At 43.2% G+C, this 27573-nt stretch overlaps 5 protein-coding genes across 10 annotated transcripts; 3 read left to right on the top strand and 2 right to left on the bottom strand.

Moving 5' to 3' along the window:
- The first annotated feature begins 213 nt into the window (after window positions 1-213).
- Window positions 214-9742, top strand: clpxb (caseinolytic mitochondrial matrix peptidase chaperone subunit Xb). 6 transcript variants are annotated; one of them, XM_040161758.2, is made up of 15 exons: window positions 214-915; window positions 1493-1570; window positions 2355-2515; window positions 2655-2769; window positions 3848-4002; window positions 4108-4267; window positions 5071-5112; window positions 5483-5659; window positions 5773-5937; window positions 6860-6948; window positions 7087-7251; window positions 7362-7661; window positions 8017-8109; window positions 8193-8299; window positions 8402-9742. In XM_040161758.2, the coding sequence occupies exons 2-15, from the start codon at window positions 1516-1518 to the stop codon at window positions 8490-8492; spliced, it is 1875 nt and encodes a 624-aa protein (XP_040017692.1). In that variant the 5' UTR covers window positions 214-915; window positions 1493-1515; the 3' UTR covers window positions 8493-9742. The 6 variants fall into 6 exon arrangements, with proteins under 6 accessions (XP_040017692.1, XP_040017695.1, XP_040017693.1 ...); XM_040161759.2 differs by having other exon boundaries at window positions 597-889; XM_040161760.2 differs by having other exon boundaries at window positions 892-1112.
- On the top strand, window positions 9742-12830 carry LOC120809205 (ubiquitin-associated protein 1-like). Its single transcript, XM_078083354.1, has 5 exons — window positions 9742-10623; window positions 11191-11808; window positions 11898-12068; window positions 12394-12495; window positions 12581-12830. Exons 1-5 carry the CDS (start codon window positions 10513-10515, stop codon window positions 12713-12715), a joined length of 1137 nt encoding a protein of 378 aa, XP_077939480.1. The 5' UTR covers window positions 9742-10512; the 3' UTR covers window positions 12716-12830.
- A 762-nt stretch (window positions 12831-13592) lies between these two features.
- Window positions 13593-18475, bottom strand: LOC120808715 (protein regulator of cytokinesis 1). Its single transcript, XM_078083346.1, has 14 exons — window positions 18261-18475; window positions 17648-17780; window positions 17431-17553; window positions 17116-17349; window positions 16863-17033; window positions 16606-16755; window positions 16344-16491; window positions 16128-16264; window positions 15942-16037; window positions 15499-15645; window positions 15305-15415; window positions 15084-15191; window positions 14354-14518; window positions 13593-13999 (listed from the first exon to the last, which is right to left on the bottom strand). The coding sequence occupies exons 1-14, from the start codon at window positions 18269-18271 to the stop codon at window positions 13934-13936; spliced, it is 1800 nt and encodes a 599-aa protein (XP_077939472.1). The 5' UTR covers window positions 18272-18475; the 3' UTR covers window positions 13593-13933.
- Window positions 18476-19264: 789 nt separating this feature from the next.
- Window positions 19265-22719, bottom strand: spi1a (Spi-1 proto-oncogene a). The gene is made up of 5 exons (XM_040161793.2): window positions 21606-22719; window positions 21055-21148; window positions 20784-20971; window positions 20003-20165; window positions 19265-19846 (listed from the first exon to the last, which is right to left on the bottom strand). Exons 1-5 carry the CDS (start codon window positions 21627-21629, stop codon window positions 19536-19538), a joined length of 780 nt encoding a protein of 259 aa, XP_040017727.2. The 5' UTR covers window positions 21630-22719; the 3' UTR covers window positions 19265-19535.
- Window positions 22720-22797: 78 nt separating this feature from the next.
- tmem276a (transmembrane protein 276a) lies at window positions 22798-25600 on the top strand. Its single transcript, XM_078083356.1, has 4 exons — window positions 22798-23663; window positions 24147-24260; window positions 24375-24512; window positions 24663-25600. Exons 1-4 carry the CDS (start codon window positions 23273-23275, stop codon window positions 24908-24910), a joined length of 891 nt encoding a protein of 296 aa, XP_077939482.1. The 5' UTR covers window positions 22798-23272; the 3' UTR covers window positions 24911-25600.
- Window positions 25601-27573: the final 1973 nt, after the last annotated feature.

Consider the following 27573-nt stretch of genomic DNA (forward strand, 5'->3'; position numbering starts at 1 on the left):
ATTTACACAGCTCCTGTCTGGGACTCCGAAGAAAATTATGCCACATGTTTGCCGTTGCCTCTGATGTACAGAATAGACAAATAAGCATAACAAAAAAAGAACAGATATAAGCATACACATGTCCTTTCAGTGTGCTGCCCTGATCTCATTTATAGGGGGTCTGCGGCCTGTTGTACAGGATCCTGTCCTCACCTCTGTAGTAATCTGCCACAGGCCGACAATGCTACCCGCATCACAGCAGGGTTTATTGTTATTGCATGTACAGAAAGTTGTAGGCGACAGGCACACACATTTCCTCGCAAAAACCAATGTATGATGTCTTAGTGCAAGTGAGCTCTGTAACAGCAGCCTCAAAAACGCCCCTATCGGTGCAGAAAGTACAGCATTGTAGCTTCATCTTTACTTCGTTGCTCGAACTTCTCACAGTTGTGAATCTTTCGCTTCGGGACGGCTTTACATATTTACGAGGATCACCCAAACGTAACTTAAACGGTACATAACGAGGACCAGTGAACGCACCAGCAGCCACTTCTGTTAACTCCTCCTGTGGGTTGGTTGCTAGATCTCAAAAGATTGGGATGGGTGTGAGTTGTGATGAACAAAACGAAGCCTCCATATTGCTTACACCGGTTAAACCACGTATGTCAGCTACTGTACCCAGATAGGAGGCTTGCTAGCAGTTAACGCTGAAATCGACCTAGTACATAACAGCGTTACATCACTTTGGGTCGTATCCCACCTGGGAAATATCGGTCTAGAGAAGGCAACGCGTATTATTGATTGCACTGTGACATTCGTACGGTACACTGACCTGTTCAAACAAGAACGTTAAACGGTGACTTTGCAAATTAATATTTTTTTCCAAAGGGACTGGGTTTCATCGCGCCCTGTGAGTAAAACAACCCCATATTAACGGTATGTAGACATATTGTAACGTTTGTTAGAATTAAGCTAGGCATGTGTGTCGTCGCGTTAGCCGTCTTGCCTGACTGCTAAAAGTAGCTAACGCTACGTGTTTGTTTCCGAGCAACACCACTCATAAATAATCACTGCGCAACATTGCCTGTATGTCTGCCAGGAGCGTTTGCCATTTCCACGGGAAGAACCGTCAGGTAGTTCTGGCTCGGGCCTAGCTCAACTATTCAGCAGTTACTTCTCGACTAGACCAAACCAGCTAATACGTTGTTTATTTTGCCCTGTATTGCTGCCGTTAGATAGCAGGTAGCAATTAGCCATGTCAGCCAAACAGATTCCTACATTTAATGACTAATTTAGAGAAGATTTATTGCCACAGTCGCAAGCAGCACTGGCGTTGCCACCTTCGTCAGTAAATGACCTGCAAATGCTAACGGGGACGTTAAAGCGGTGACATATTTTTTGGCTAAATGGCCTCTCCTGTTTGCATCTGCTGTTTTTTTCAATCCGCCGGCTAGTTGAGCGGCCTCCACCCCCCCCCCCCAGTTCACGGTGTTAACTTTATTTTTAATTTCAGGGTATTGAGCCAAGGACATAGTTATGTCCTGTCCGTGTACGTCGGCTGCAAGGTTGTTCCTAAACACTGCCCACAGAGGTAAGGAAGGGAAAGTACATATTATACAACAAGCTAACAGCTGTATGACATTGGGCTAACGTCGCTTGCTACTGTTTGTGAAGCTAACACCTAAGCTAACGCACAAGCTACAGCTGTTAGTCCGTCACGTAACGCCAACTGCAGGTGGACAACTATTTTAGTAGCTGCGAGAAGGCTGTAACGTTAGTCGTTGCCTTACATCACCCAGCTCGTCATAGTTGTTTGTTACAGCCGTGCTTTACTTTTCAAGACCGATAATTCATAGAGGAAGCACGCATATATGAAAGCACAAAATAATGTTAAGTTAGTTAGCAATAGCATACTTGTTACGTCAGCCCTTCACACTTGCATAATGCAAAATGTACAACGACAGCACACGTAACTAGTATGGACTCATTGCCCCAGAGCACGAACTGTTGCCCTAGATAATTATGCAGTGTGTTTAACTGATCTCCGTGATAGTCCGCCCACCGTGTTGATTACATTATATGTTGATTATCTGATGTCTTGTGAACTGATCAACGGGAACTGAATTGTGGGGGGAAAGGCCATACGTTTGTGGCAAATATATTTAGTTTACGATTATATTTTTCATGATGATGGAAATGGCCTTAGGCTTATTGAAACATGTGTAAATTTATTTTCCCTTGACTTGAAAATGGATTTGAATCAACGACCGCTTTAAATTCAATTTTACATGACACACATAGCGGCAGTTAGGGTAAACATGTCATATGTAAATAAAATATAGAGAATATTAAAATGTTTCTGTTGTGTTTTTCAGGATTGTCCTGCTCCCGGATCCAGTTGTTTTCTCTGAGTCGTCAGGGTTCTCGGGAAACTCCTTTACATCCCAGGGTACGAGTGAGGTCGTTTTCAGAGGCCGCTGTCTGCTATGCCGCTAAAGATGGGACAACAAAGGACAGTGGAAGCGATGGTGGAAAGGTAATCTCTTAGAGGAGAAGTCTCATTTGTACCTCTTTCAGAATAATGTTATATCTTACTCTTGGAAGAGTAGTAGTAGTAGGAATATTCTAATTTAGGAAGGTGCTGATGCTGTTTTTTTTGTTTTGTTTTTACACAGAAGAGCATCAGTGAGGGAAAGAGGCAGTCTGGGTCCGGAGGATCAGGCAAGGGGGGAAGCCAGCTACGCTGCCCTAAATGTGGAGATCCCTGCACACATGTAGAGACCTTTGTATGTGAGTACATTTAATCAGATTTACCAACAGGTATTACCTGATGTGCAGTTTGTGAAGAAACTTATCGAGACGAGTCAGTGTAAAAAAGGTGAAATATGTTAGAAGGGTAAATACTTAATTAAAGAAGCAAAAAGAAATGTAGAGGACAGTTTATGAGCACGGTTCTGTTTTATGATCAGGTAAACAAGACTATTTGTGCAAAAATACATCTGTTTTATATTGTTTAATACCATGCAACATGGACAGGAGCTGGAGGGGAAAAAACAATTGCTGATTAAAAGAAACTGGGGGCAAAGTTCAACTGCACCCAATGGTTACATTTTTACTTTTGTCCATTTGTGTGTGTGTGTGTGTGTGTTTGTTATTATTTATTTATTTTAAACCAAGCATTTCACCAGCTTTCACATTTGGTTTGGTACAAACTATGTGTTGCTATAAACTCACCACAATAACCGCCAGACCGGCGAGTAAGCGCTGAGGAACAGGTGTCATCACATTGCGTTTCCTTATTGTCAAAGGGCTATTCTCGGCTTTGTGTTGCAAACGTAAACTATGTAAGTTTATATTCAACTTAGTAGTGATGTTTGGATTGTTTAGAATTGTAGAAACACCGGTTTGTTTTGTAACACCTGAAACCTGAGACATGTGAAACTTGTGTCAGAGATCGACCAGCGCTTCGTCTAGCACTCTTTGTGACCAATTAGTATATTTATGAGAACAAATCTGATGCACCAAGCAGCAGGTGCTGTCCTCTCGCTATAATCCAGTAACCGTGTATCAAATAACCGTGTATCATTCACGGCTGGGGGTCAAATGAATGTTCATTGTAAGAGGTGACATTGTTCTCAACATTTATCATCAAGTTTCCCTGTAGTTAAAGACACGCAACCAATTTCTTTTTACTTTTAAAAAAAATACCTCATCCACCCATTTTTATCTTAAAGGAGTTACGTAATTTGAGTGTGACTCAGTTTGATGATCTCCTACCTTGACTTTTTTTTAAACTGAATGTGTCAGATATTTCTTCCAACCAGCTTTTGAAATTTTTCCATGTGTTTTTTTTTTATTTATTTTGTAGCATCAACACGATTTGTCAAATGTGAGAAATGTCATCACTTTTTTGTGGTTCTGTCTGAGACGGACTCTAAAAAGGGACTAAACAAAGAGCCAGAATCTGCTGCGGAGGCAGTGAAACTGGCATTTGCACAAAAACCTCCCCCTCCTCCAAAGAAGGTGAGACATCGACTCAAGAAGTAAAAATATGCTTTTCAAGGACTCTTGATATGTTACTAATCCTGTTTTAATATTGATACAGAAATTGTTGTTTTTATTCTCCAGATATATGCTTACCTTGACAAGTACGTTGTTGGCCAGTCCTATGCAAAGAAGGTGTTGGCAGTTGCAGTGTACAATCACTACAAACGCATCTACAACAACATTCCTGCTGGGAGTCGACAGCAGGTGGAGGTGGAAAAACAGCCTTCTCTAACACCTCGTGGTCAGTATTCCTGTTGTCTATAGATGTAATCATCTGCAGCCTATTCGTGGGCCCCCCTATAGTTTCTATTTAGAAAAGGCCCTTTCTAACATCTTTTTAAACAAAACCAGGTACATGACATAAATGCTGATTTGGTTTGCTCTGTCCACTTCGCATCTGTTGATTTCCCACCTCTACACAACCATCATCTAGATAGTTGGCAAATACTGTGTGCTTAAAACCGCAAATGGGAGTTTTGTCTCCCGTCTCCCTTTGTCGATTGAGGGACTTTGACAAAAGGTTCCTGTTCTGTATCCCTTTTTATTTAACCATTTTTGTTTTCATTACGTACTGGAGACGGAACACAAATAGGGGGCGACAGACTCACCAGTACCATACATACTGAGTGTGTCACTTTTTGTTGTTGAACATGATTCTAGGACAAGACAAAACTTTTTTTTATTGAATTAATATATCTACAAACCTGTTGTCATTAAGTTCCTCACAAAACAGATGCAACTTTTTGTTCAAGTGCTGTAAAAAATCAATTTGTTAAAGTTTGTCACAGTGAAACTTGGGCCACCTTTTTTTCCTACACATTTTTCATGAAGATGTCACATAATCAAGTAATTTACTCATAAAATAAGAGGTTTCAGGGGTGGCCGTCATTTAGAACTTGTCTTAAATCGTAATCTGTATTATTTGGCATTTGTTCAATAACTACCTCACACCTGTATAGCCGTTCTTTCTGTAGTAATAATGTCATAATGGTAATGATTCATTATAATATTGATTTGGGTACTTTCCTCCTCCTCCTCCTGTAGAACTAGAGATGAGAAGACGAGAGGATGAGTACAGGTTCACAAGTAAGTGATTGGTCGTCCTTACTGCTGTTTTGTAATCAGAGGCCACAAAAAACACTTGATCTGCAATTTCTGTCTTTATTGTCTTGAGTTGCACAAATGCCAAAATGTACAGACAGCCGTGGCTCCTCAGGAGATTTGTTTTTGCCTTTTCAAAGCAGAACAGTCATTAGTCTCAACCAACACATATTTTTAACCCCTACAACTAAATGTGTCCGTGCAGTTAGACACGTTACACCATCAACAAATGGCTGGTGTAATGTGAGCAGCCGTCTTTTAGAGGGACTTTTCAAATGTAGTTTTTTTTTTTTTTTTTGAGACGCTCCTACTCTCTTGTTCACAACGCGTTTTGTGACTCTTCCTGTTGTTCCAGAGCTTCTGCAGATTGCAGGGATCAGTCCTCATGGAAATGCTCTGGGAGCGTCCATGCAGCAGCAGGCAGGCCAGCAGGCGCCGCAGGAGAAGAGGGGCGGGGAGGTCCTGGACTCCACACACACCGACATTAAACTGGAGAAGAGCAACATCATACTTCTTGGGCCCACTGGCTCAGGTGAGTGTTGCGCAGTGGCACTAATTGTTAAGAGCTACATCGCTAAATAGGCAGTTCATCTGTACATGAGGTCTTGGCAAAATGCTATCGTGATTTCTCTTAATTGTTGACAGGAAAGACGTTGTTGGCGCAGACACTGGCCCGTTGTCTGGATGTTCCCTTTGCAATATGCGATTGCACCACACTAACTCAAGCTGGGTACGTGGGGGAAGACATTGAATCTGTTATCGCCAAACTGCTGCAAGATGCTAACTACTCGGTGGAAAAAGCACAACAAGGTGAGCAGAGGCACTAAGCGGATTCTTTTTTTTTTTTCATTTTTTGGGGACGTGTGATATGAATACATGAGTCTAGAGCTTCCTGTTGATGACAGACAGCACGACCACAGGAGAAAAGCAATGCACTGCTGTGGCCACAGCAGCTTCTCTACACGCTTCAGTGTATCATCAGACAGCCCTTTCCCACAGGGAACTAAAGCTCTGTGTCCTTCAATGCTTTGGTTGGAGCCACCAGATAAAACCAAAGCTTTTTAGCTTGCGGAGACGGGAATTGCTGATGTAGCTTTGCCTCGTTGGGTTAGTTTCCTGTTTTCTTGGGTGATGTGGTTTTGGTTCCGTCACACAAGACCACAAAAGGAACAAACTGATCAAGGTGGCGGTAGACCAAGGACTTCCCATGCGAGGTTTACTTGGATATCTTTTTATTTTTGTTCTGAAATTGGCACACATACACACTACTAATGATTAGTTTTTTTGCTGATAGTGTTAATAAGATCAAAATACACAAACAAGTCAGTTATAAATATAAAGTCCCGAAGCTGCAGTTAAAAGATCCGCCACAAACTGATTCAGTCCATGTGAACATCGTGACACGGGACCTCAATCAGCCAACCGCAGAAAAACATGTTTGCATCCAAGTTTGCAATCCATTCCGATGTGTTCTAGGCTTGATCTCGTTGGTTATGTAATCAGGAAGAAATAAAAAAAAAAATAATCAAATCTTTTTTTACAGCTATTTTACTGCTGTGACGTTTTGCTGCTCTGCTACTGTTGGCTCTGTTTTCTTCACAGTTTAACCGTTTTTTTTTAATTGGTTTAAGTAAATTCTGTTTAGTGTAGTAATCACTGTATTCATTTATGCAGGAACAGTGTGGCTGTGAGAAGTGAAAGTCACAGCTCTGTCCTTTTTTTACACGTGCAGGTATTGTGTTTCTGGATGAGGTTGATAAGATTGGCAGTGTGCCTGGAATCCATCAGCTGAGAGACGTCGGAGGGGAGGGAGTCCAGCAGGTCAGTATTCATCCCGAGTTGCACTATGTACAACTTTGATGTGGTTTGTGAGTTTGAATTAAGACCTACAGCAGCAGATTTGACTTATTGGACCTCAACCCGAGTTACTAACATTTATTTCCTTTTCCGCTCTCTCAGGGGTTGCTTAAACTCTTGGAGGGCACAATAGTCAATGTTCCTGAGAAAAACTCCAGGAAGCTGAGAGGCGAGACCGTGCAGGTGGACACAACAAATATTTTGTTTGTTGCTTCCGGTGCTTTCAACGGCCTCGACAGAATCATAAGCAGAAGAAAGAATGAAAAGGTAAATTTAACTTTGCTCGTATGTGCCGACTTCCGGCAGTCGTTCTTGTCTTTTTCCCTGCCTCTAATGTGATCCTTTTTTATTTTTATTTTTTTTCCTTGACTCTTCAGTATTTGGGTTTCGGAACCCCCTCCAACATGGTGCAGGGGCGGCGCGCGGCGGCGGCCGCCGACTTGGCCAACAGCAGCGGCGAGACGGACACAGTGGCCGAGATCGAGGAGAAGGACCGTCTGCTGAAGATCGTCGAGGCCAGGGACCTGATCGAGTTCGGAATGATCCCGGAGTTCGTGGGCCGCCTTCCCGTGGTCGTGCCTCTGCACAGCCTGGACGAAGAGACGCTCGTCAGAATCCTGACCGAGCCGCGCAACGCCGTGGTGCCCCAGTACCAGGCTCTGTTCAGCATGGACAAAGTGAGGAGGCTGTAGTACCGTGTTAAGCCTGGGTCAGACAGGCGGATGCCACTCCCCCACCCCCCCTCATTCTTTTCAATGAGACCACTGCTCAGCGGGGGGGGCTCAGGCTCAGCTGTTCCAACAACGCAGCGTCATCTAGTCGGATTCCTGCAAGGGCACATTCTTTGTCGATTACTGTGTAACGTCAAAACAACACACATACGTAGTTTATTGTCTCACTGGCACCTAAATGGCAACACGCTTTTCTTGTAGAAGACCCACAAGAACAGAACTGACCGATAAAAAATGTTTTATTACCCTGAACCACTGGATGTTCAGAATTCAAATGAACACTGCTCTGTTTTTGTCTCAGTGTGAACTCAACGTGACTCCAGATGCCCTGAGGGCCATAGCCAGGATGGCTCTGGAGAGAAAAACCGGCGCTCGTGGGCTCAGATCCATCATGGTATGTAGTCTGTGCCCCGGTTATCATACTTGCATTGTTGTTTTGATGCAGTGCAGTAATTGAGCATGTCCTCGTCTTTATAGGAAAAGCTGCTTCTGGAGCCCATGTTTGAGGTGCCGCACTCTGACATCATGGCTGTTGAGCTGAACAAAGATATTGTCCTAGGAAAATCCCAACCCACCTACATCAGGTCAGTATCTCTCCGCTCACTGGGCGGGGCTACAATCGGGCAATGTTTGTGGACGCTCCAATGTCGCGTTTGGCTGAACTGGAGTTTCCGTCTGAATTGCAGAGCGCCAGCCAAGGAGCCCGCAGAGGAGGAGTACGACTCCGGCATCGAGGAGGAGAACTGGCCCCGGCAGGCGGACGCAGCCAACAACTGAGCCATGTGTCACTCATTTCTCCCGAGGACAGTCTGTGAAATCATTAGATCTTTATGACCCCCTTCTATACCCGCTCTGGATTTTACTGTAGCCTCTGACAAACACGCTGTGGACACTGTTGGTGGTGATAATAATGGAGTCCTGAAGAGTGTTTTCCTGATGAACAAGAGTTTGTAACTTTGGTCCTGTGCATAAGATGTTAATTCTCTAGCACTCACGGTGGACCTTCATAAACTATTTCAATCTCTGGGGATTGTTGACATTTTTTATCTAATATGAAGGTATTGCAATTTTACTCTCAAAGGATTTGTAGCCGGTTTATTTTTTGGTGGTGACTGGCTGCAATTGTAAGGGAAGCAAATGGAAATTATGGGATCATACTGTACACCTCAAAAAGAGGTGGAACGGAGTGTAGGTGGGAACATGTCAAGTAAAGCCTTGGATCATAAGGGCCCGATATTACTTAAGCACATCAATATTCTGAAGTTTTCTCCTTTACCACCATTTTTAAAAAATGGTGCTCACAGCAAAACTACATTTGTAAGCAGTTTGTAGGACACAACCTCTAATTAGGAGAACACATTGTGAAGTGTAACACACCAACAGGTAGACAACGGTGACCTTTTTTAAACTGTGGTAATCTCAGTGTTTTGCTCCACGTATCGCCCACCATTCAGGGAATGTTTCTGTTCCTGGTCTCAAAGCAGGATTAGCAGGTTGCTTACTAGCTTGGAAGTGTTCTTTAGTTTTGTGGTAGATATCCGCCAACATACAGTTCAAGACTGAATCACGGCTTTAAATTAGATTTTAAAGCTTCATTGTTCTCCTAATCGGAGAGCTTCTCTTTCCCTGTTTGCTCTAAACCTGCTTTGTCGGACGCCCCCAAAGACAATGCAGGTGTTTTTATTTCCACTGTGCGTCCCCCAGCGCTGGAAACCCACCTCAGTGTTAGTGATGTAATATCCTGTTACTTAATAGTATCTCAATACACGTAATCAAGCCTAAATGCTCCCCGACCGAACTGAACCACGCTGCTGTACTCTTTGAAACGCTGTTTGTGCTATAACATGAGATTAAACTAGATCTATCCTCTCTTTGCGTTTTAAGTTTCCTTTTTTCCCCCCTTCAGTTCAGTTTAAAGCCTGATTGTTTTCAGAGGTCTGTTACAGAACCTGTAACCTCTTCCAATTTGTGGATCTAAAATGTGATTGTTGAAAATATATAAATAAAATGTAAATCTCTGTACATAATTTTGATTCTTCTTTACGTGTAAACTTCTGTCTGTTCCTTTTGTAAGGTTACCAAAGTCTGTGTGACCAGATGTCTGTTTCTCAACACGTAACAAATGAATGAAACACTGAATATTTGTCATGTTGTGGGTCAGGGGAGGGGGGGCTGGAGTCTAGCGTCAATCCTATTAAAAACTATCCTCGGGGGAGAACATGCAAACTGCACCCAGAGGTGCTGGGCGGCTTTAAACCAAGGACCTTTTTGCTGTGAGGCGATCGTGCTTACGTGACCACACTGAAACCCCCCGGTATGCGGTCACCTTTATGTAATCTGCTAATCCTCTGAAAGTATTGTGTTCTTTTGTAACCTCGGCTATCTGTAATCCCCCCCCCCCTCCCACCCCCCCCCTCAAGTCCAGTCACGCCATCTGAAACGTTCCCTAAATATGATGGAGAAAAGGTGCTAACATTAATATATTAATATTATTCATGCTTGTTTATTCATTTATTCTGGTATTATAGTTTTCATACTTCATTATTTGCGCCGTGCAGGTAGGATTATTACAGGCATTTGTAAACAACTGGTCAGATGATGTCAGAGGCTTAGTGATGAAGAGGCTTATCAAGTACATCATCTTCATTTTAGTCACTCACTCAAACAGCCGTTGATGCTTCGGAGGGCTCTGGACCTGAGAGGAACGCAGCATCGCAACTCCGATTAAGATCGGCTTCGATAACTTCAACCTCTGGATCGCTTCGTTTCTTCCCTTGCGGGTCATTTGTTTGCGGAGATGAATGACGTCCCATTCCATAGCCTGCTGGCTCCACTGGAGAAGAAAGAGCCTGTGACGGCTGCAGACATCGCGCTGCCCGACTGCCATCGGATACTAGGAGACACCCGGGTACAAAACGCTTCACGTGCACGCGTTCAACGTCTTTCTGGTATCAATTCATAAGCATTTATCGTTTCTTCAGCTGTTAAATTGCTGGGAATATAGTGTTTTCTTTTCTTATTAGAAACAATTCCTGATGCCTAATTGTTGGAGTGCTGCTGCTTTGCACGTCAACATTAGATTTGTCACAGCACCAAAAAGTCAAATCCATATTACCTCACGTGCGATTTAGCAATCTAGTTTATTTTGGGGGGAACATTATGGAGAGAGACATTGAGCTGTTGAAATGTATTTTTTTTTTGTTTCCACCAAAAGCAGAGTGCTGTATAGTTCTGTTATATTTAAGCTGGAAGACGTCTTTACAGCTGATAAAACCAGGCAACTAACAGAATGATCTAGATTCATAGATGGCACTACAGGTACAAATAAAAATGCATCATTTTCTTTTCATTGTTGGCTGAACTGTTTCTTTAGAATCCAACTTGATCAATTTAACATTTTACTGATATCAGATTTAGCTGCTTCAGATCCAAAGTCTGGGTATTATGTACATGTGTCTGTTTGTTTGTCCCGCAGTACGGCTTCAACCTGGAGAAATGGATCCTAGCTTGGCAACAGCCTGTCTGCCAGGCCCCATCCTGCCCCCCCTACTGGCTGATGTTCAGCAGCCCGCTGGAGAACCGCAAGGGCAATCCGACGGCTGGGGACTCGCGGCCCCCGAGCGGCCGGCCCCGCAGTCACAGCCTGAACTCTGGCGACATTCGCCGGCTGCACCAGCGCGCCGTCAGGTTCCACACCTCCGACTCGGAGGATGAAGAGGGCTACTGCGAGGACAACGAAGCGTCCTCTACCGAAGAATCCCCTCCCCCCGTCAGGAGAGGGGAGCGGCCCCGCAGCGCTGCGCCCAAGGACCAGCTTTCCAGGGTCAAAGACATGCACTTTGGTCAGTGTGTCAGGGGCCACAGAGGCTCCTTACCTTCTCTCCAAGACTTCCGAGCGCCGGAGCCGCACAGATCCCCGCAGGCCAGCAGCCCCCCTGCACCCAGACAGAAGAGCAGCAAAAAGAAGCAGCGCTCACGGGGGTCCGGGGGCCCAAAGTTCTCCCAAAACACAGCGGCCGCTCCCTCTCCGTGCCGGCTGCAGCAGCAACGACCCTCCTCTGCAGGGCCCGCCTTCAAAAACTGCGCAAAGAAGGTGTTTTTTATTTCTTATGTTGCTGGTTTATAATACCATACAATAATATAATACATCCTTCATACCTTTTTGAATCTACCCCCCCCCAGACACTGGGGACCGGTGGCTCTCGGGGGGTTTTCTTTGACTCGGCAGCCGAGTTGTTGTCAGCACTCAGCCAGGAAGAGAGGGAGCTGCTCGGCACCATCACGGAGAAGGGTTACCCGCTACGAACGGCTATTCTGGCTCTGCAGAAGACGGGTTATCACTGCCCAGAGAAGGTCAGGACGTTGTAAAGACAAATCTCGTACTTTTGTTCATTCTCTTTTCAAATACTTCAAAAAATAAAGTGCCGATGCTGTTTATCACAGTTAATACAATCACTAAAGAGTGAACACACTGAAAATCTTCATTCAACACGTTTCAGTTTTTGCATGCATGATGTTAAAAACTCGCTGTATAAAGCATCAAAGCTTTATTTAGATTTATTATAAAAAATGAAATCCATACTCAAATAATGGCAACCAAGGGTCTTAATAATTCAATCATAAAAGCTTGTGACCCGCCCGGCATCTTGCATCGCATACTTCATCTTTTAATCAACAGATCCTAAAGTACCTGGTGGCCAGTGAGCGTCTGTGCAATCTGGGTTACGATGAGGCTCAGGTGGAAGAGGCCTTGGAGATGTTTCAGAACTGCGAAAGCAAGGTGATTACTGCCCAAAGGTTACTAAAAAGAAACACTACAGCTGTTACGTAATGTGTAGAATTATTTACTTTACATTCTATTCCAGGCTGCTGAGTTCCTGCGTCTTCTGACTCAGTTTACTGAGATGGGCTTCCAGCAAAACGCAATCAAAGAAGTGCTGCTTGTTCATGAAAATCACCGGGAGAGGGCTCTGGAAGAGCTCATGACACGCATGGCTTAAACGACCTCGGCCCATTTCTAGTCCGCGTGGAGATTAGATTATTTTCTACAATACGCTGTGTGACATGTACTAGAGTACAAATGAAAAAATAGGTCAATAAATACTTTAAATCTGACTGAGGAAATGATAAATATGCAGTTAATTTGCTGTAACATGAAATACTGTGTGTACACATTTGGGAAGAAAATTGTCATGACGTTCAGATTCCAGCGTAATGTGGTAAACTGTTGCCATGGGAACAAGGGGTGGATGAAACGCTTTGCATGCTGAAAGGATTTTCTCACATGCAAGTGCTCCAAACAAAATAAGTCACAAAGCGTGATATTCCATTCTGATGGCATATGAAGGAAATATAACTTTATAGGTATTAAAGGATTAGCAGAAGTCTAGTTTCCCAACAAAAAGTACTACAGCCACGTAATTAAAGCATAGTCTATAAAAATGTTCAAAGATCATAATATCCAAAGAAAGTTTTAAAAAGTCAGGTATGTAATACAAAGGGAGTATGAATGCAAAAAATGAAGTTAGTGAAATGAGTCCGAAGGGCAGACATGTGGTGCCTGGATGGAGGAACTAAGGAAGCCATTAGGAGTGGACATGTGGGAAATGTGTACTTTAAATCAAAGACATTTTGAACAAGGTGGACATGTCTTCATTGAGACTGGGGTATTTCTATTTCCCACACTGTATTGTGTGTACTGAGGTCGTCGATAGTCTATATATCCAAATAAAGATTGATAAGGTATTCGGAGTAAAACTACATCATTTGGGTTGAACTGTTCCGTTAACATAAAACTTATGCAAAAAACTCCTTGGCTTTAAAAAAAAAAAAAAAAAAAAAAACCTTCAGGTGCAATTACAAAAATATACGAATAGTTATTTTAAACGTTTATTTACAGCTTGATTTAAAAAACAAATAAGTACTCTGAAGAGCAAATTGGAGGAATACAAAAAAGCTGGGTCCTACAACACTAAAACCAAAAGGATTTCCCTAAATATGCTTAAAAGATGTGTTTTAAAAAGCTGCTGCCCTAAAAAGGAAACTGACCGACTCGGTACAAAAAGCAATAACTTGCCACAAACGGCACATACGGCAGAGAAAACAGCAGGACTCCCCCTGGAATAAACACATAACTGATAGACACTAAAGTGTTTACGTGTGCAGAAACATTTATATGGGTTGTGAAGTTTCCAGCTGAGCCGGATGGTTTGACCTCGTCACTGATGACTGACAGTGGAGTTCAGCACGGCAGACTTCACATTGGAAGCCTTCGAGAGGTCTCTCTGTAGAGAAAAGGGAACATCACCCGTCAGCGTCCATATGACAAGGAATAAAAGACATTTGGGATGACATCACAAATTGCTCATGTAACTCGGAAACCTCTTTATCGTGACAAGATTTCTTGTTATTTGGTAGAGTATCAACTACACAAGACACACATTGCTGAATACCCTAAATATCGCTAACAGGAATAATCCTACTTCAGATTTACAGTCAAACTCTGATCCTTCAGACTTTAAGCTAGAATATCACCGTTTATGATACTATTGTTTTCCAATCCAATGTAGCATTAGATCGTATGCTTGTGGACTTCCAATGACGATGGACCAACTAAAAATGTGTAAATCTGCAGTTACCGTAAACTCTGAATAGGAGGAAGCAACCATGGTGAAGGTGTTATCGTGCGTATCCTGAGACCTCAGTGTGCCGCTTGGAGCGCTTCTGAGGTTAGAGATGTTTTCCTTGTTTCGGTCTAGTGCACGGGGAGTTTTCCCTTGTCCAGGTGTTCGGAAGCCAAAACCCTACAAGACCACGATCATGTAGAGTATGCGAGATGAGAAGTAAAGACATTTGGAAAAGACACACTGGCATTGTGCAACGAAAACAAGATATTTAGTAGTTCTAGATGTCATCAAAACATTCACAATAATGCTTCTGCAAATCCGTCACAGCTTACAGATCGCAAGAGGAGCTTTTGTTAGAATCTTCCAGTGTCGTTTAGGCCAATAAGTATAATGTACAATCACACAAACTGACAAGCAACATTTCATCATTAAGCTGAACGCACAGGCTGTGCCTTAAAAAGGAGGTTTGTTGTATTGTAATCCTTCAAAGATGTATATTAAAAAAAAGATATTCATACGAGGTACGAGTATCATACGAGGGCTACACAGTAACTTTTAAAAGTGGTTGCCTGAAACATTTCCACTGAAGGATTGAGGATTGTACAACTTTCCTGGGTGTGGGTTTTATTTCCTTCATTCATCCCGTTGACCTAGTTGAGATTTAACTAACAGTTTAACCGAGTAAGGGACTCCTTAAAGGGATCAATTTAAGAAAAAAGGTGTCAAAAAGGACTGTTGGTACCTTGCTGGCAGACGGAGCTGGTTTCTGGAGGGACGACTGGCACAGAGTTCCACTGAGGCCTGAACCAAGGAGGCTGTTGGGGGTGGAGATTGTGGAGGTAACATTGAGCTATGAGGACAAAGGGGGGGGGGGTGGAAACAACGTCACATCTTGAATCTCTACATTCGCTGGTTGCGCTGTGCACATGCGAGAAGTCGAATTAAAGTGCAGCTTCGTCTCACCTTGCGTACTTTCCCAGGTGTGGGGGTCCCTGCTACCCGCCTTTTGGATGGAGTTCTCATTGAAGTTCCATACAACATGTCCTCCTGGATCTGTTTGGTTTTCTTAATTTGCTAATTGACACAAAAAGAAGAATGTATTCATATTGACAAGCCTTTTGAGACAAATTTATTTGTCAATTCTACCAAAAACACACCCTCTCCTGTTTCTCCTTCTCCTTTTCAGCATGGTGGTAATCCCACTGCTGCTGCACGTACTCTAAAAATTTCTGTCCATTGACGAGGAATTCTTTGCCATGCTCCTCCACCCAAGCATCAATTTGGGCTTTAAGACTCTTTTCCAGCTGGAACAAAAAGAGAAACACAGATTTGACCCCATTGACACGTTAACATTTCCCATTGAAAACTGGTCGACATTTTCTAAAACGCCCTAATTTGACTCAATCTGGTGAATACAGTTGTGCAAAGGACCTACAGACTGAAATCATTGTGTTGCAACATCGTCATCTGTTGGCCAAAAACAGTAATGCACCAACAAACTTTTGAAAAAAAAAAAAAAAAAAAACTTCGTTTACGAGCATAAAATTCCAATGCGGTTTTGCATAGTTTGCATGTCATTAGACACCATGTTTAAACTCACCTTAGGCAAACTTTTCTGCAGGTCGGCTCTCTGCTTCTCTTCTTTCAGAAGGTTCCCACCTCTGTTGGTGAACCTGGAGGGGTCATTTGCTCTTTTCTGAAATGGTCACATACAAGCACACGTTACCGCACAAAGATACGTTTACTTGAAGTGATTTGCCACAAAATTCACAGGGAAAATACTTACATCAAGTTCCATGTACAAGGTCCAGTTCTCCTGCCATTTGGTGACTCCATCAAGGAGGGTCCTGTGGCCCTCGTAACACATCTTCAGGGTCCCGATCTCTGCCTCATGCAGGTTGAGTAGCTCTTCAGTGAAATCATCTTGGGGATGAAAACACACTCGGTTATCAAAAGCATACATTTAGTGTAAGGTTATTGTCGTTATACAACAAACCTTTACCATCATAGTATGGAACAAACGATTGCCGCTGCTCTTCACTGTAAAAGCACTTCTCCCAGAAAAGAGCAATCTCAGCTCGGATAGCCTCAATGACTGTCTTCATGCTCTGCATCTTCAGCACCTCTAGACGCTGGACCTCAGCCTGGAGCTGGAGACACACGATACTCAGGATTGGATCGCGTTAAACAAGCTTTTGGTGCAGCGACACAGCACTGTCTGAGATTATTTTATTTTAACAAACACATAAAGGCAGATTTCTTACTGCCTCCACGTTTCTCTTCTTTGTCTTGACCATATGCTCAGAGAAGGCTTCCCGCTCCTCTTGGGGAATCAGAAGTCTTTCCCACAGCTCATGGATCTTAGAACGGAGAGCTGAACAACACCGCTCATTCTCAGCCTTGTGTTCTTGTAACTGGAAGGAGGCATAAAAAATACATCCATTATAATAGGGTATATATTTAGTACACTTCCACCGGTCAAAAGAACACACACATAACGGCAAATATTACAAAGAATTACCTGACTGAGGAATAGTTTAAGAGCAGCCATGTTGTCAATTGACAGGCAAAATTCCTCCTCATCCTCATAGATCACATCCATCTCAAAGCTCGTCTCGGGGTTCCGCTCCAGATCCTCCATGAATACGATGATCTCCTTTTTGACGGCAACAAATTCCTCATGACGACGTTCCTAAAAAAAAGACGCGTCAGGTTAACTCACAACCGTATTAAGAAAAGACATGAAGATATTTAAAAAAGCCAGAATGCCAGACCTTCTCTTTGGTAAGATCATCCATGTAAGCATGATATGCCTCAAGTTGCTTCAGTGATGGGGTGCAGTCCGTATCGATGTAAAATGGGGTAGTGGACAGAATGCCACACAGCTCGCGGTCTTTGCTAACAAGGCCCTTAAGCTCTTCCATTCTTTGCTTCTTGTGCCCCTTCATCACCTCTAGTCGCGTGCGGCTGTTCTTCTCCATCTGCAACATGGTGCAGCCATCTTCCTCCTTTGCAGAAAACCAGAAAGTTAGGCCAAACATATTAGTCATCTCCCCAGATAAGTTTATGACAATCACAAAATACTTTACCTCAAAGGAGGGCAGCTGAAGCTCACTGCACAAATTATGAAGTTCCTTAACACATAACTCTATGTTTTTCAGTAATCTCTTCTTGAGCTGCTCTTCTTCTGTAATCATGAGGTCCAGCAGGCCCTGCAGGACAAGCGAAAACCAATCATACGTGTCAATTTGCTTGATCCGTAAAACAGACTTAACTACATAAAATCTAATTAGATATTGGACTTACTTTAATGTGTTTGTGAACATCATTGGTTCTCTGTACGCGCTGTTCCTCTGGAATCCCGATTTCATCCCAAATCTCCTGCAACCTGACCTGGGCTCGGTTGAGGTAGGCGCCGCACTCTGCTGCGTGTACTTCACTGGAAGAAGAAACAGTGGTGCGAGTGGGCCAGTGTTCCGGAAGTTACAGTCAAAAACACTTTGCCAATTTGAATTTGAATTGGCACTATCTTAGGATTCAAAATCTAAAGTTAGCATCGGACTCCCGCAGTAACCGCAACAGAGAGCAAACCGCTCATCCACAATCGTATCAAACACCGAGAAGGCTAACGTTAGCTTGACGTTAGCTTTCCAGCGCTTTAGCGTAACGCTAAACGAATTTCAAAAACGCTAATTACCATTTAAACGGTGTCATAGCAGCATACACAAACAGAAAATACGTCCCGACACGAGCGGTGTGCGTATGCTAAGTGAAGCTAAAGCTAGCCAGCTAGCTTTATTTAAGATCTTCAGGCTAATATCGGGAGATACGTCAACAATGATAATCAGTTAACAAACGTAACGTAAATTAACCTAACGTTAAACCATTGAATGCGCACAATTGAAATGTTGTTACTAACCTCACTCTCATGTTTCCACCTCAAATGTATTATTTAAAACAAACTTCGTTAGAGCTAAAGCGGTATTTTATCAAAAATAATCCGGCTTCGGTTGACGGGTCCCCCAGTTGGTTGACGACTCGACGGTTTGAAATCTGCACCGGAAAAATATCTGTGCTCTGATTGGCTGGTGTCCGTGACGTAGGCGGAAGCCGCTCCCGGGGCGGTACTGCAGTTCAAAATAAATTCGTATTGGAAAGGATGTCCGTTATTTTAACGGAGCATATTTTCCTTTCCTCTTACTATGTTAGGAAAAATACAAAAAGATAATAATAATTCGCCAAACTCGTGTATATAATGTGTGGATGGCAAATATCCGAAAACTCCACATCACTTTAATACTTTTTTGTAATGCATTCACCTATTATATAAATCACCAAACTTTTGGCCTACGGATAGAATTTGCAAAATATCTGCTAAGAGGTGTAATAATTTACAACCTTTAATGGAAGACCATCTATAGTTATGTATTATATTGTTTCTTTTCATTATTTATAATATAATAATATGTATGCTACAGTCATCTTAGACACAAAACGATGTGATACTGTTTTCCACATTATTTGATGATTAATATTATGAGATGAAAAGGAAAAAAAAAATGTTTAAGTGAAAAAATATGTTTCTACCGACATGGTGTGTGTCTACTGATGGTATTTTAAAAGGAATGGGCCTTTAGTGTTAATCGCAAAGACATAGTTGTTTACAGTTTGATCTATCTATCTTTCTAATTATCCATCCATCTATTTAAGTCGTGCTACTCTGAGGTCTACCTATCAGGTCTGTGCTCCCCAGTCTATTTGCTCTGCTTTCTTTGCTTAAGATGTGGCCAATGGACACATATTGTGAGGTTTCTCCTCTCCCTATGTCTGAATGGCATACTCGACTTTTGAGTTTGTGTGTATGTGTCCACTTCCAGACACAGACAATTTGTGCAATGGGAGAAAAAACACAATCATGACAAATTATTATAGTATTTGTTTTATTTGTTGTTCCTGATGTTTAAGAATCCTTTAATTATTGTGCAAAAACCCTTAAATTTACAAGACCGAACTCAATTTGAGTCTAAAATGAAGATGTTTGTAGAGGCGAGTGGCGTGGTAGAGGATTTACACTGTCATCAAAAATAAATAAGTAAAAGACTTGGTAGAAAAACGAAGTGAAGTTGCAGAGGAAAAACCCAATGTTGACTAGTTCAGTGATTACATTGGATGAGAGGCCGCCTGTGTTCCCTCATCAGTGAGGATACTGGCGTAAATAGACGTTCCTCAGCACCTCCTCACTGAACTGGTAGGTAAGCTTTTTCTTTACTTTTATAATCTCACCAGATTTACCATAGTTCCTCAGAGCTCGAGCCATTTTTTGGTAGGTCATCTTTTTGCGGTTTCCTTTCTGAGTACCCCAGTGGCTGGCCAGGGCTTCTTTGTGTTTAGTGGAGAACTGAAAGACGCCCCTTTCCTGATCCACCCACCAGATACTATCAGTCATGTCACCGTTTTTCAGCAAGTCCAAGAGGAACTGGTACAAGCGGATTTTCTTCTTGTTGCCTGGATTCGAAATTATGAAACTCAGTCAGGCAATTTAGTTTGGCAGTTTCCCCACACTTGTATATGACATACAGATTCTTTACATGTATGTGTATGACATATAGATTCTTTACATGTATGTATATGACTATAGATTCATGCATTGAAAATACTCACTAATGTCTTTCCTAAAGGAGGGGTGGTTGTGGTCTTCGAATTCCTCCCCATCTGATACCTCAAGTGGATGGCTGATTCCTCTTTGTTCCTCTTCTGAGTAGTAATGTCCAGGCGAGGCAGGGGGCTGGTACGGGTAGCACAGGGATGGGGTGTAATACGGGATCTTTAGGAGAAATGTAGAGCGCGTCACGGTTCAAGTTTGCACTGGGAAACTGAGGGGATATTTTCTTTTGTTTTGCACCGTCTGACATTTTGCTTTAACATTCAGCCATTGTGCTAAAAGAGGAAGTAACTCTGCAAAAAGAGAGTTCAATGCTCTGCATGTGATGTAGACAACGTTTCGGAGAAAATTGGCCGCCCACATCATGTATTTCAAGAAATGAAATTATTATTATTTTATGGATTCATCTAAGTCCATTCGGTTTTCCATAAACTATTTACCAAAATAGGTATTGTATTGTTCTTATGTTGGCAGCAATACATTTAGTAAAATACAATTAAAAAAACGTAATCTCCTTGTATTCAACATATACAAGCATCAGTGTTGTTTATGTCAACGCTATGAATTCAAGCAGAAATGTGGCTAATTGTAAAAGTACAAAAATGAACAAAACCCGAGTTGGTCTTTGTGCTTTAGCTTCTGTCTTTTGATTCTGGAAAAATACTTTGAGTAAGTATTTGAATCTCATAATGGAGTAATACCTGACAAAATGATTACTTTCTCTGTAAAACGTTTCGACTGGTAAAATAGAGCCATCATCCGTTTCCACATATCGCTTACTTGTGGTGAAACCGAGAGGGGCAACAAGGGGGGGTCCAGGTGAAGGGGCATAGACTCGCTGCTGTAGCGGTAAGTTGGTTGCACCAGTTGTTGAGGGGACACAGACTGAAGCTCAATGAGGTGATTCAATGGAGAATTCTCAAAGTCTGCCGCATGGACACGCTCCGAGTGCAAGGTCCATCTGTGGTCTGAAAGGCAACAGAATGTACTGTTTGGCACTCAGACGGGCAGCGATGGCGATCACATCGACAGTGAAATACAGTCTTCTCACCTTCGTAAATCTCCGCCACGGTAGTGAGATAAGGGTACGGCTCTCCATGGGGACGATAATTTTCTGGTTCACTTGGAACATTTTCCTCTGACGCCTTTAGAGGGGAGAAATTTGATTTGGTCACAGAGAAAATAAAGGTTTGAGTCCCTTTTTCATGAGAAAACTAAGTCAAATAAGTCTGTTGTGTGAAGTACTTTTAATTGTGTAATGTATTTTATATATATTGCCTTAATAGAAGATAAAGACGGTGAATTAATAGAATAAGGTGGCTGCTAATCACCAGAGGAAACATACAAGCTTACAAAGGAATGTGCCTTTAGTGTGTGTAAAGAGTTACTCTCCCAATTCTCAAAGCAAAAACAAAAAGAAATTCACTTGTTCTTGTTAAACACAAGCACAACTCCCAGATATTAATCAATGAGCATTTCTTAGTTTCACCTTAGTCACCACAATTGTTTTGTTTCTAGAATAAACAGCATGACCGACAGGAAAATATAATCCCAACGGTACAAACCTTGAAGAAAGATCAGACATGGATGAATAAAACTTACAGATGATATGGCATATCCGTCCATCCTCAACAAGGCAGCATGAGAACCTTTGTTCTTAAAGTTTGTAATGGATGTTAAACCTTTTCTTATTGCTTCACTAAAAAACAACGCCACTGAGCTGACTTCACCAGACAAATGGGAACTGAAAGTGACACACAAACTGGACTAGAGTCTGCATTCACATCATCCAATTGTCAAATTCATACGATCAGCTAGTTCCTGATGACTGAGTGTCATGTATGAACCAACCGCATTCACACGCATTGCCTGCACAAGAGCTTTTATGGCACAACGATTCATAAAACAACTGTTTTAATACATTATATTATAATGAAGATATTAGTCCTGCAGCTGTAAAAAAAAAAGATGGCATTGCAGCAGCAAAAGAGTTATACATCCACTATATATTTTAAATATTCTGGTATTGGTCCACAGTAAAACTGATAATAGTGCGGTGGTGTCTAAAACGTATTTTATCCCTAAACAATAATAATAGTAAATATAGAGGCGTGTATGTATCCTCTGTAGAAACAGTCATACTGTTAGAAGATGCATTGTTATCACACAGCCTAATGGCGTGCCCTGTAATGCATCAACTTCCCCCTTCATCAGTACAAGTGGTGCAATCATGTGCCCAGAAAAAAAGCTAAAATAGAACGAAATCTGTAGCCATTTAACAAACATCAAGCTTCAACACACTTGCTGTGCAAGAACATGTGATTTACTCATTTCCTTATGAATTACAACAAATCCCCAAGTGCATTTACTTGTAGGGATTTCTTTAAGAGTTGCTGCACACAGCAGCCGAAACCAAAAATAAGTTTGGAATCAAGCTTGTTCCTCTTTAGTCTGGCATTATGGCTCCAATTGAGGAAGTGTTGACCATGAGAATGAAACCATTTAAACATGACTGTAATATTTGGAACCACTGTGTCCCTGAAACTTGTTTGTGCTTCAACGTCCTTTAGGCGTCGACATTGTAAGCTTAATACACAACGATACTCGAACCCTGTGCCAGAGCTCAACAACTCTTTTCTCTTTTGAAGTGTGTGTGATGTTCTAAAACCTCTCTCAGGGGAACCGATGCTCCGATGTTTTCTTGGTTTGGTTTGATGTGTGCGGAAATCTGTTGGATGTGATGAAACCGTTTCCTGTGCACCAGACAGAGCAAACGAGGCCCTCTGGGGGCTTTAGTTTGTCCCGTGGTGTTTTATAAGTCAACGCTTCACACTTTAGCGGCTGAGGTGATAGAAAATATGAACACTTGAGGCCACTTCCTCCAGCATGACTGTGGCAGACGCGTTGTGTCAGATCACAATCGGCTGTGACTGTGGCTCCGGGGGCCCGTTTGTGCTTCTAAAAACCCGCTCTGTCTCCATCTGCTGGAGGGACGCGTTGGACTGACCAGTATCGAGGCTCGACCGACTTGACAGGCAGCCAAAACAGCTCGCAGAGGCCCACATTTATTTACCCTGCGACTGGGAATTTGCCGGATTTGGGATTGACACACTGAAGGCATGCGCGCCTCGGGGATTTCACCCGCTTCCCACATTTCTACGCGTTGGTGAACATTCGCTTCCCCTCCGCGTCCGCCCGAGAGCAGCGGAGAGCAGAGCCCCGCTGTCCCGTGGAATCATCACGGCGCCGAGGCGAGACACGCATGGAACATGGCTGCTATGAGGACTTTAACGGTGGCGGGTCTCATTTTGGCGTTTTGCGCTCTGGGGCTGATCGCCGTGGCCATCAGCACCGACAACTGGTACGAGACGGACGCGCGGAGGCACCGGGAACGCTGCAAGAATTATTCCAACAAAAGAAACGACCCCGGCTACATTTACATCTCCAACAACAACCTCCCGCTTCGCATGTTGCCGAAGGAAAGAAACGCGGAGAAGCGGAGCGGCGACGTGCTGCTGCGGGCCAAGCGGCACTTCTTGCCTCCTGCCGCGGCCATGGAGTCCCTCTGCAATCGGCAATTCAACTCCACCGTAACCGGACTGTGGCAAAAGTGCCACCGGGGGGGGTTCGACCTGGAGATAGAGGATCTGATCTTTAAAGGTTTGGCTTTCCTACGAATCGTATTTCGTGCTGTGGTGCGTTTGTTTTTGCATGTGTGTTGTGTGCGAGGCGCCGTCACGCACAGCGTAACGTTACATTGTGCACGAATGCGCTATCCGAGGTGCTGATGCTGCGCACTGATCGACCCCCCCCATCCCCTTTGCCCCCCCCCCCCCCCCCCCCCCCACCCCTGCTCCCCGAGGCCTGTACGCAGCACAACGCGGAGTACAGTTACAATACGACGTGGCGTGTTGTTGTTGTTGTTGTCACTACAGCTGGCCACAAAAGGGCAAAGCTGTAGTGACAGAAGCCGCGAGATGCGTACAATAAGCCGCTCTACAATTCAGTGGGTGGATGGGTGGGTGGGTGGGGGCAGAAGGGGGGAGGGGGGGGGTCCCTTTTTTTGCTTTGCGATATGCTCTTCATCTGATCTCAGTGCTTCTGTGACCTGTGACATCCTCTTTGTGTTGTTTACATCCACAGGATTGGTTCCGCGCTGCACACCAATAAAATACTACTACGCATCAGCAGCGTTGCCCAGAAACCTGCCAATCAATCTGACGAAGACAATAAGGCAGGATGAGTGGCACGCGCTACGTGAGTACCCCCCCAACACACACACACACACACACACACACACACACACACACACACACACACATGATTCAGTGCCCCAGCAAACACTGCCTCTGCCCTTTTGGCGCTTTGCAGACCTCCAGAGGATGACGGCAAGTTTTGTGGGCATGGCCGTGTCCATCATCCTGTTTGGCTGGATCATAGGCGTGCTGGGCTGCTGCAAGGAGCATGATCTGATGCAGTATGTGGCCGGACTTCTTTTCCTCATGGGAGGTAAGATGCTGTGTATAAAGAGCACCACCCCGAGTCCCCACAGAGGGGCAGCATGTGTCTTTGTTAAGGAGAGAGTGACAAGACGAGGCATCGGAGGGGATGAAAATGGACCCGCTGTCGTGTGACTTGTTTTTCTTCCTCTTCCTCCAGGGACATGCTGCATTATCTCCCTGTGCACATGTGTGGCTGGGATCAACTTTGAACTGTCCCGCTACCCCCGCTACATGTTTGGAATACCAGAGGACATCAGTCACGGTTACGGCTGGTCCATGTTTTGTGCTTGGGGTGGACTGGGCCTGACGTTGCTGGCTGGCTTCCTGTGTACACTGGCTCCTTCTCTCTACCCGCCACACACCCCCGTGGTGCACAAGCCCAGGCAGGAGAACGGCTGTGTGTGACACGCCGCCGCACATTTAACAGACACCTGTCTCCTCCCGAAACAGCGGCGAGCCCTGACGCTCAGACAATAACACCCGGGGACTCAGAGCAGAGAGAGCCTTCACGAAAACAAAGCACAGGAGCCGGGCTCTCGCTCACGTGAAAACGAAAAGGAGGTGACCTTTGACTGACGGCGATTTCAGTCCCTCTGGTGCTTTTTTCCTATCCCTCTTTATGAATGAACTGTTCAGTGTTAATTGCTTGCTCTTCAAGAGGACAACGGTTATTCCAATTTTCCTCCTGTAAAATCTGCTTAAAAAAAGAGAAAAAGAAAGTCTGGCAGGCAATGAATGGCACAACTTTGAAATATGTATCGAAGATCAAACTATGGATGTGTCTCAAAGGGCAACTGTGTATCATTATGTACCCATACAAAACAAGATATGTACATGTACTTTTGGAAATGTATGTATGCAGATGCATTTGTGTTTATTCAAGGAAAAATATGAAGGTCAAGACCAAACTGTGTTTGAGGGAAATGTTTTGTTGTTCTTGAGGTCTTTCTCCCATCCAAATATTTTTGAAAAATAAAGCCGGCGTGCATAATTATTTTTTCTTCCTATTTGACACACAGTTAAGTAATTGTCTGCTGTGCGTTGCAGTGAAATAACTTTAATAAAAATACGAATTGAAATGATAGAAATAAGAAACTTGTTTCCAGAAAAGACAATAACTTTGTGATTACTTTTATTCTGACAGCATCACAAACATACGATTGATGGCTTTTTCCAATTATTGTCCATGGACAGACTCCCAGCCATTGTGAGCTGTAACTGGCCCACAACTTTGATGAGAAATTAAATATGTATTACATCCAATTCCTGCCAGTCTTCACTTATTTCCTGAAGCTTCACTGCTCCTTAGCAACCCGTCTTTCCTATTGTGTTTCTCAGAGGACATCTATCCTCTCTAAAGAGTTATTGTGCTGCTGCGCCCTTCAAAGAAACTCTTCTTGTTGCTTCAGACTATGTAGGCCACATTGTGAATAATCTTGGAAGTACGTACTGATTCATTATAGAATGTATGATATGCAGAATTTCATATACATAAAACAATAATCTATAATGATCTGTGACAAGCGGAAAGACAGAGTTGAAATATAACCATGGTATTAATTGTTAAATGTTTCCACTCTGCGTCCATAATAACTGCAGCTGTCAGATAAAAGTATGAAGTACAAAGCCCAGTGCTTCAGTAGTGAACGTGGACCATAACAAAGTACAGTTTGGATGTACTTCTGCTTAACTTGAGTATTTCTATTTCATAATACTTTGTACATTACTACTTTGTTGGGGACAAATGAGTGATTAATACTTTTCACACATCTATCCAATAACTTTGGTTAAAAGTTGTTTACCTATTCAGATTAATACATAGTCAATGTAGTTTTACATAACCAGAAAAGTAAAATTGAGCTAATACTGAACTTCTGAACATTTAACCTACGAAGCCTTCTGGAAAAGTAATTAACTCAACCTTAAGTTAAAATAAATCTCATTTAAGGAGGAGTATCGACAAACCTTTTTTAAAAACAAAGGCTCTTACATATAAAGAAAGTGTTTTCAATAAAACATCCACTGCAGTAATAGTACGGGTATGAATAGTATTCCAATAGCTCTCATCTTTCTAATAATAACAGTGAGAGGCATGTGGTTTGGGGGCTTTGTGCTCTGCACAGAGAGGGATCAGTGTGTTCTCAGGTCAGCGCCGCTCTACATTCCTGACCTCTTTGTTTTTTCTTTAAATATGTCAGAGAGGAGAATGAATTAATCTAAAAAGCTGCTTGTCACTTAAGCCATCCGTCCTCCTAACGTCGAGGACCTTACATCAATCTGGAAGAAAAGCTATTTTCTATAGATGAGCTTAATAGTGAGAGTCGTACTTCTTTTAAGACCGTATGGCTCTAAGTTTCCGTGTGCTACAGTTCTGCGCTGCGCCCCGCGGACATTGAGAGCCATACACACGTATAGGGTTTCCATGCACCGAGCTCCTGCGGCGCTGGGTAATTTGACGGGGTTTGTCGGCACTGCGCTGAGATGCAGAGAACCGTTTTTTTTTGAAAAAGGGGTCCCTCGGGGGAAGCTGGACTGTGAGGAAAACCAGACAGAGGAAATCACACCCAGTCGGGCCCGTGGCAGCCCATCTGGCTCCCTCACATCTGCACAGACATGATCTCTGTAAAAAGGTTGGCACATTTATGGCCTGTAACTTTGCGGTTGTTTCTGACTGAAACAAGAGAGTTTTAAAAACAGTAGTGAGTGAGCCTGCTGGGTAGATTAACGCCTTTCAGGAAGCCCAAACTACTTTCCCACCATGAATAGATTTTAAAAAAGCTGTATTTATCATTCAAGTCTAACTTGATGACGTCATCCAAGACCACACATTTAATACTCGCACCCAATTTTATAGATCATGAAACGCAAAGATCAGATAATGACAACAGTGGCCACTTTTCGACAACACACACTTCGTACTCGAGTCGATGACTTCCAGATGGAACGGGGAGACAATGACAGACCTCAGACGCCTGTTGACTTGACGGGACGGTCGAGTCTGCCACTCAGAGCCAACCAACAACGAGACATGCTGACACGAAGAAGTGGTTTGTGAAATGTCCCACGAA

Source organism: Gasterosteus aculeatus, chromosome X, assembly GCF_964276395.1.
Source record: "Gasterosteus aculeatus chromosome X, fGasAcu3.hap1.1, whole genome shotgun sequence".
NCBI classification, from domain to species: domain Eukaryota; kingdom Metazoa; phylum Chordata; class Actinopteri; order Perciformes; family Gasterosteidae; genus Gasterosteus; species Gasterosteus aculeatus.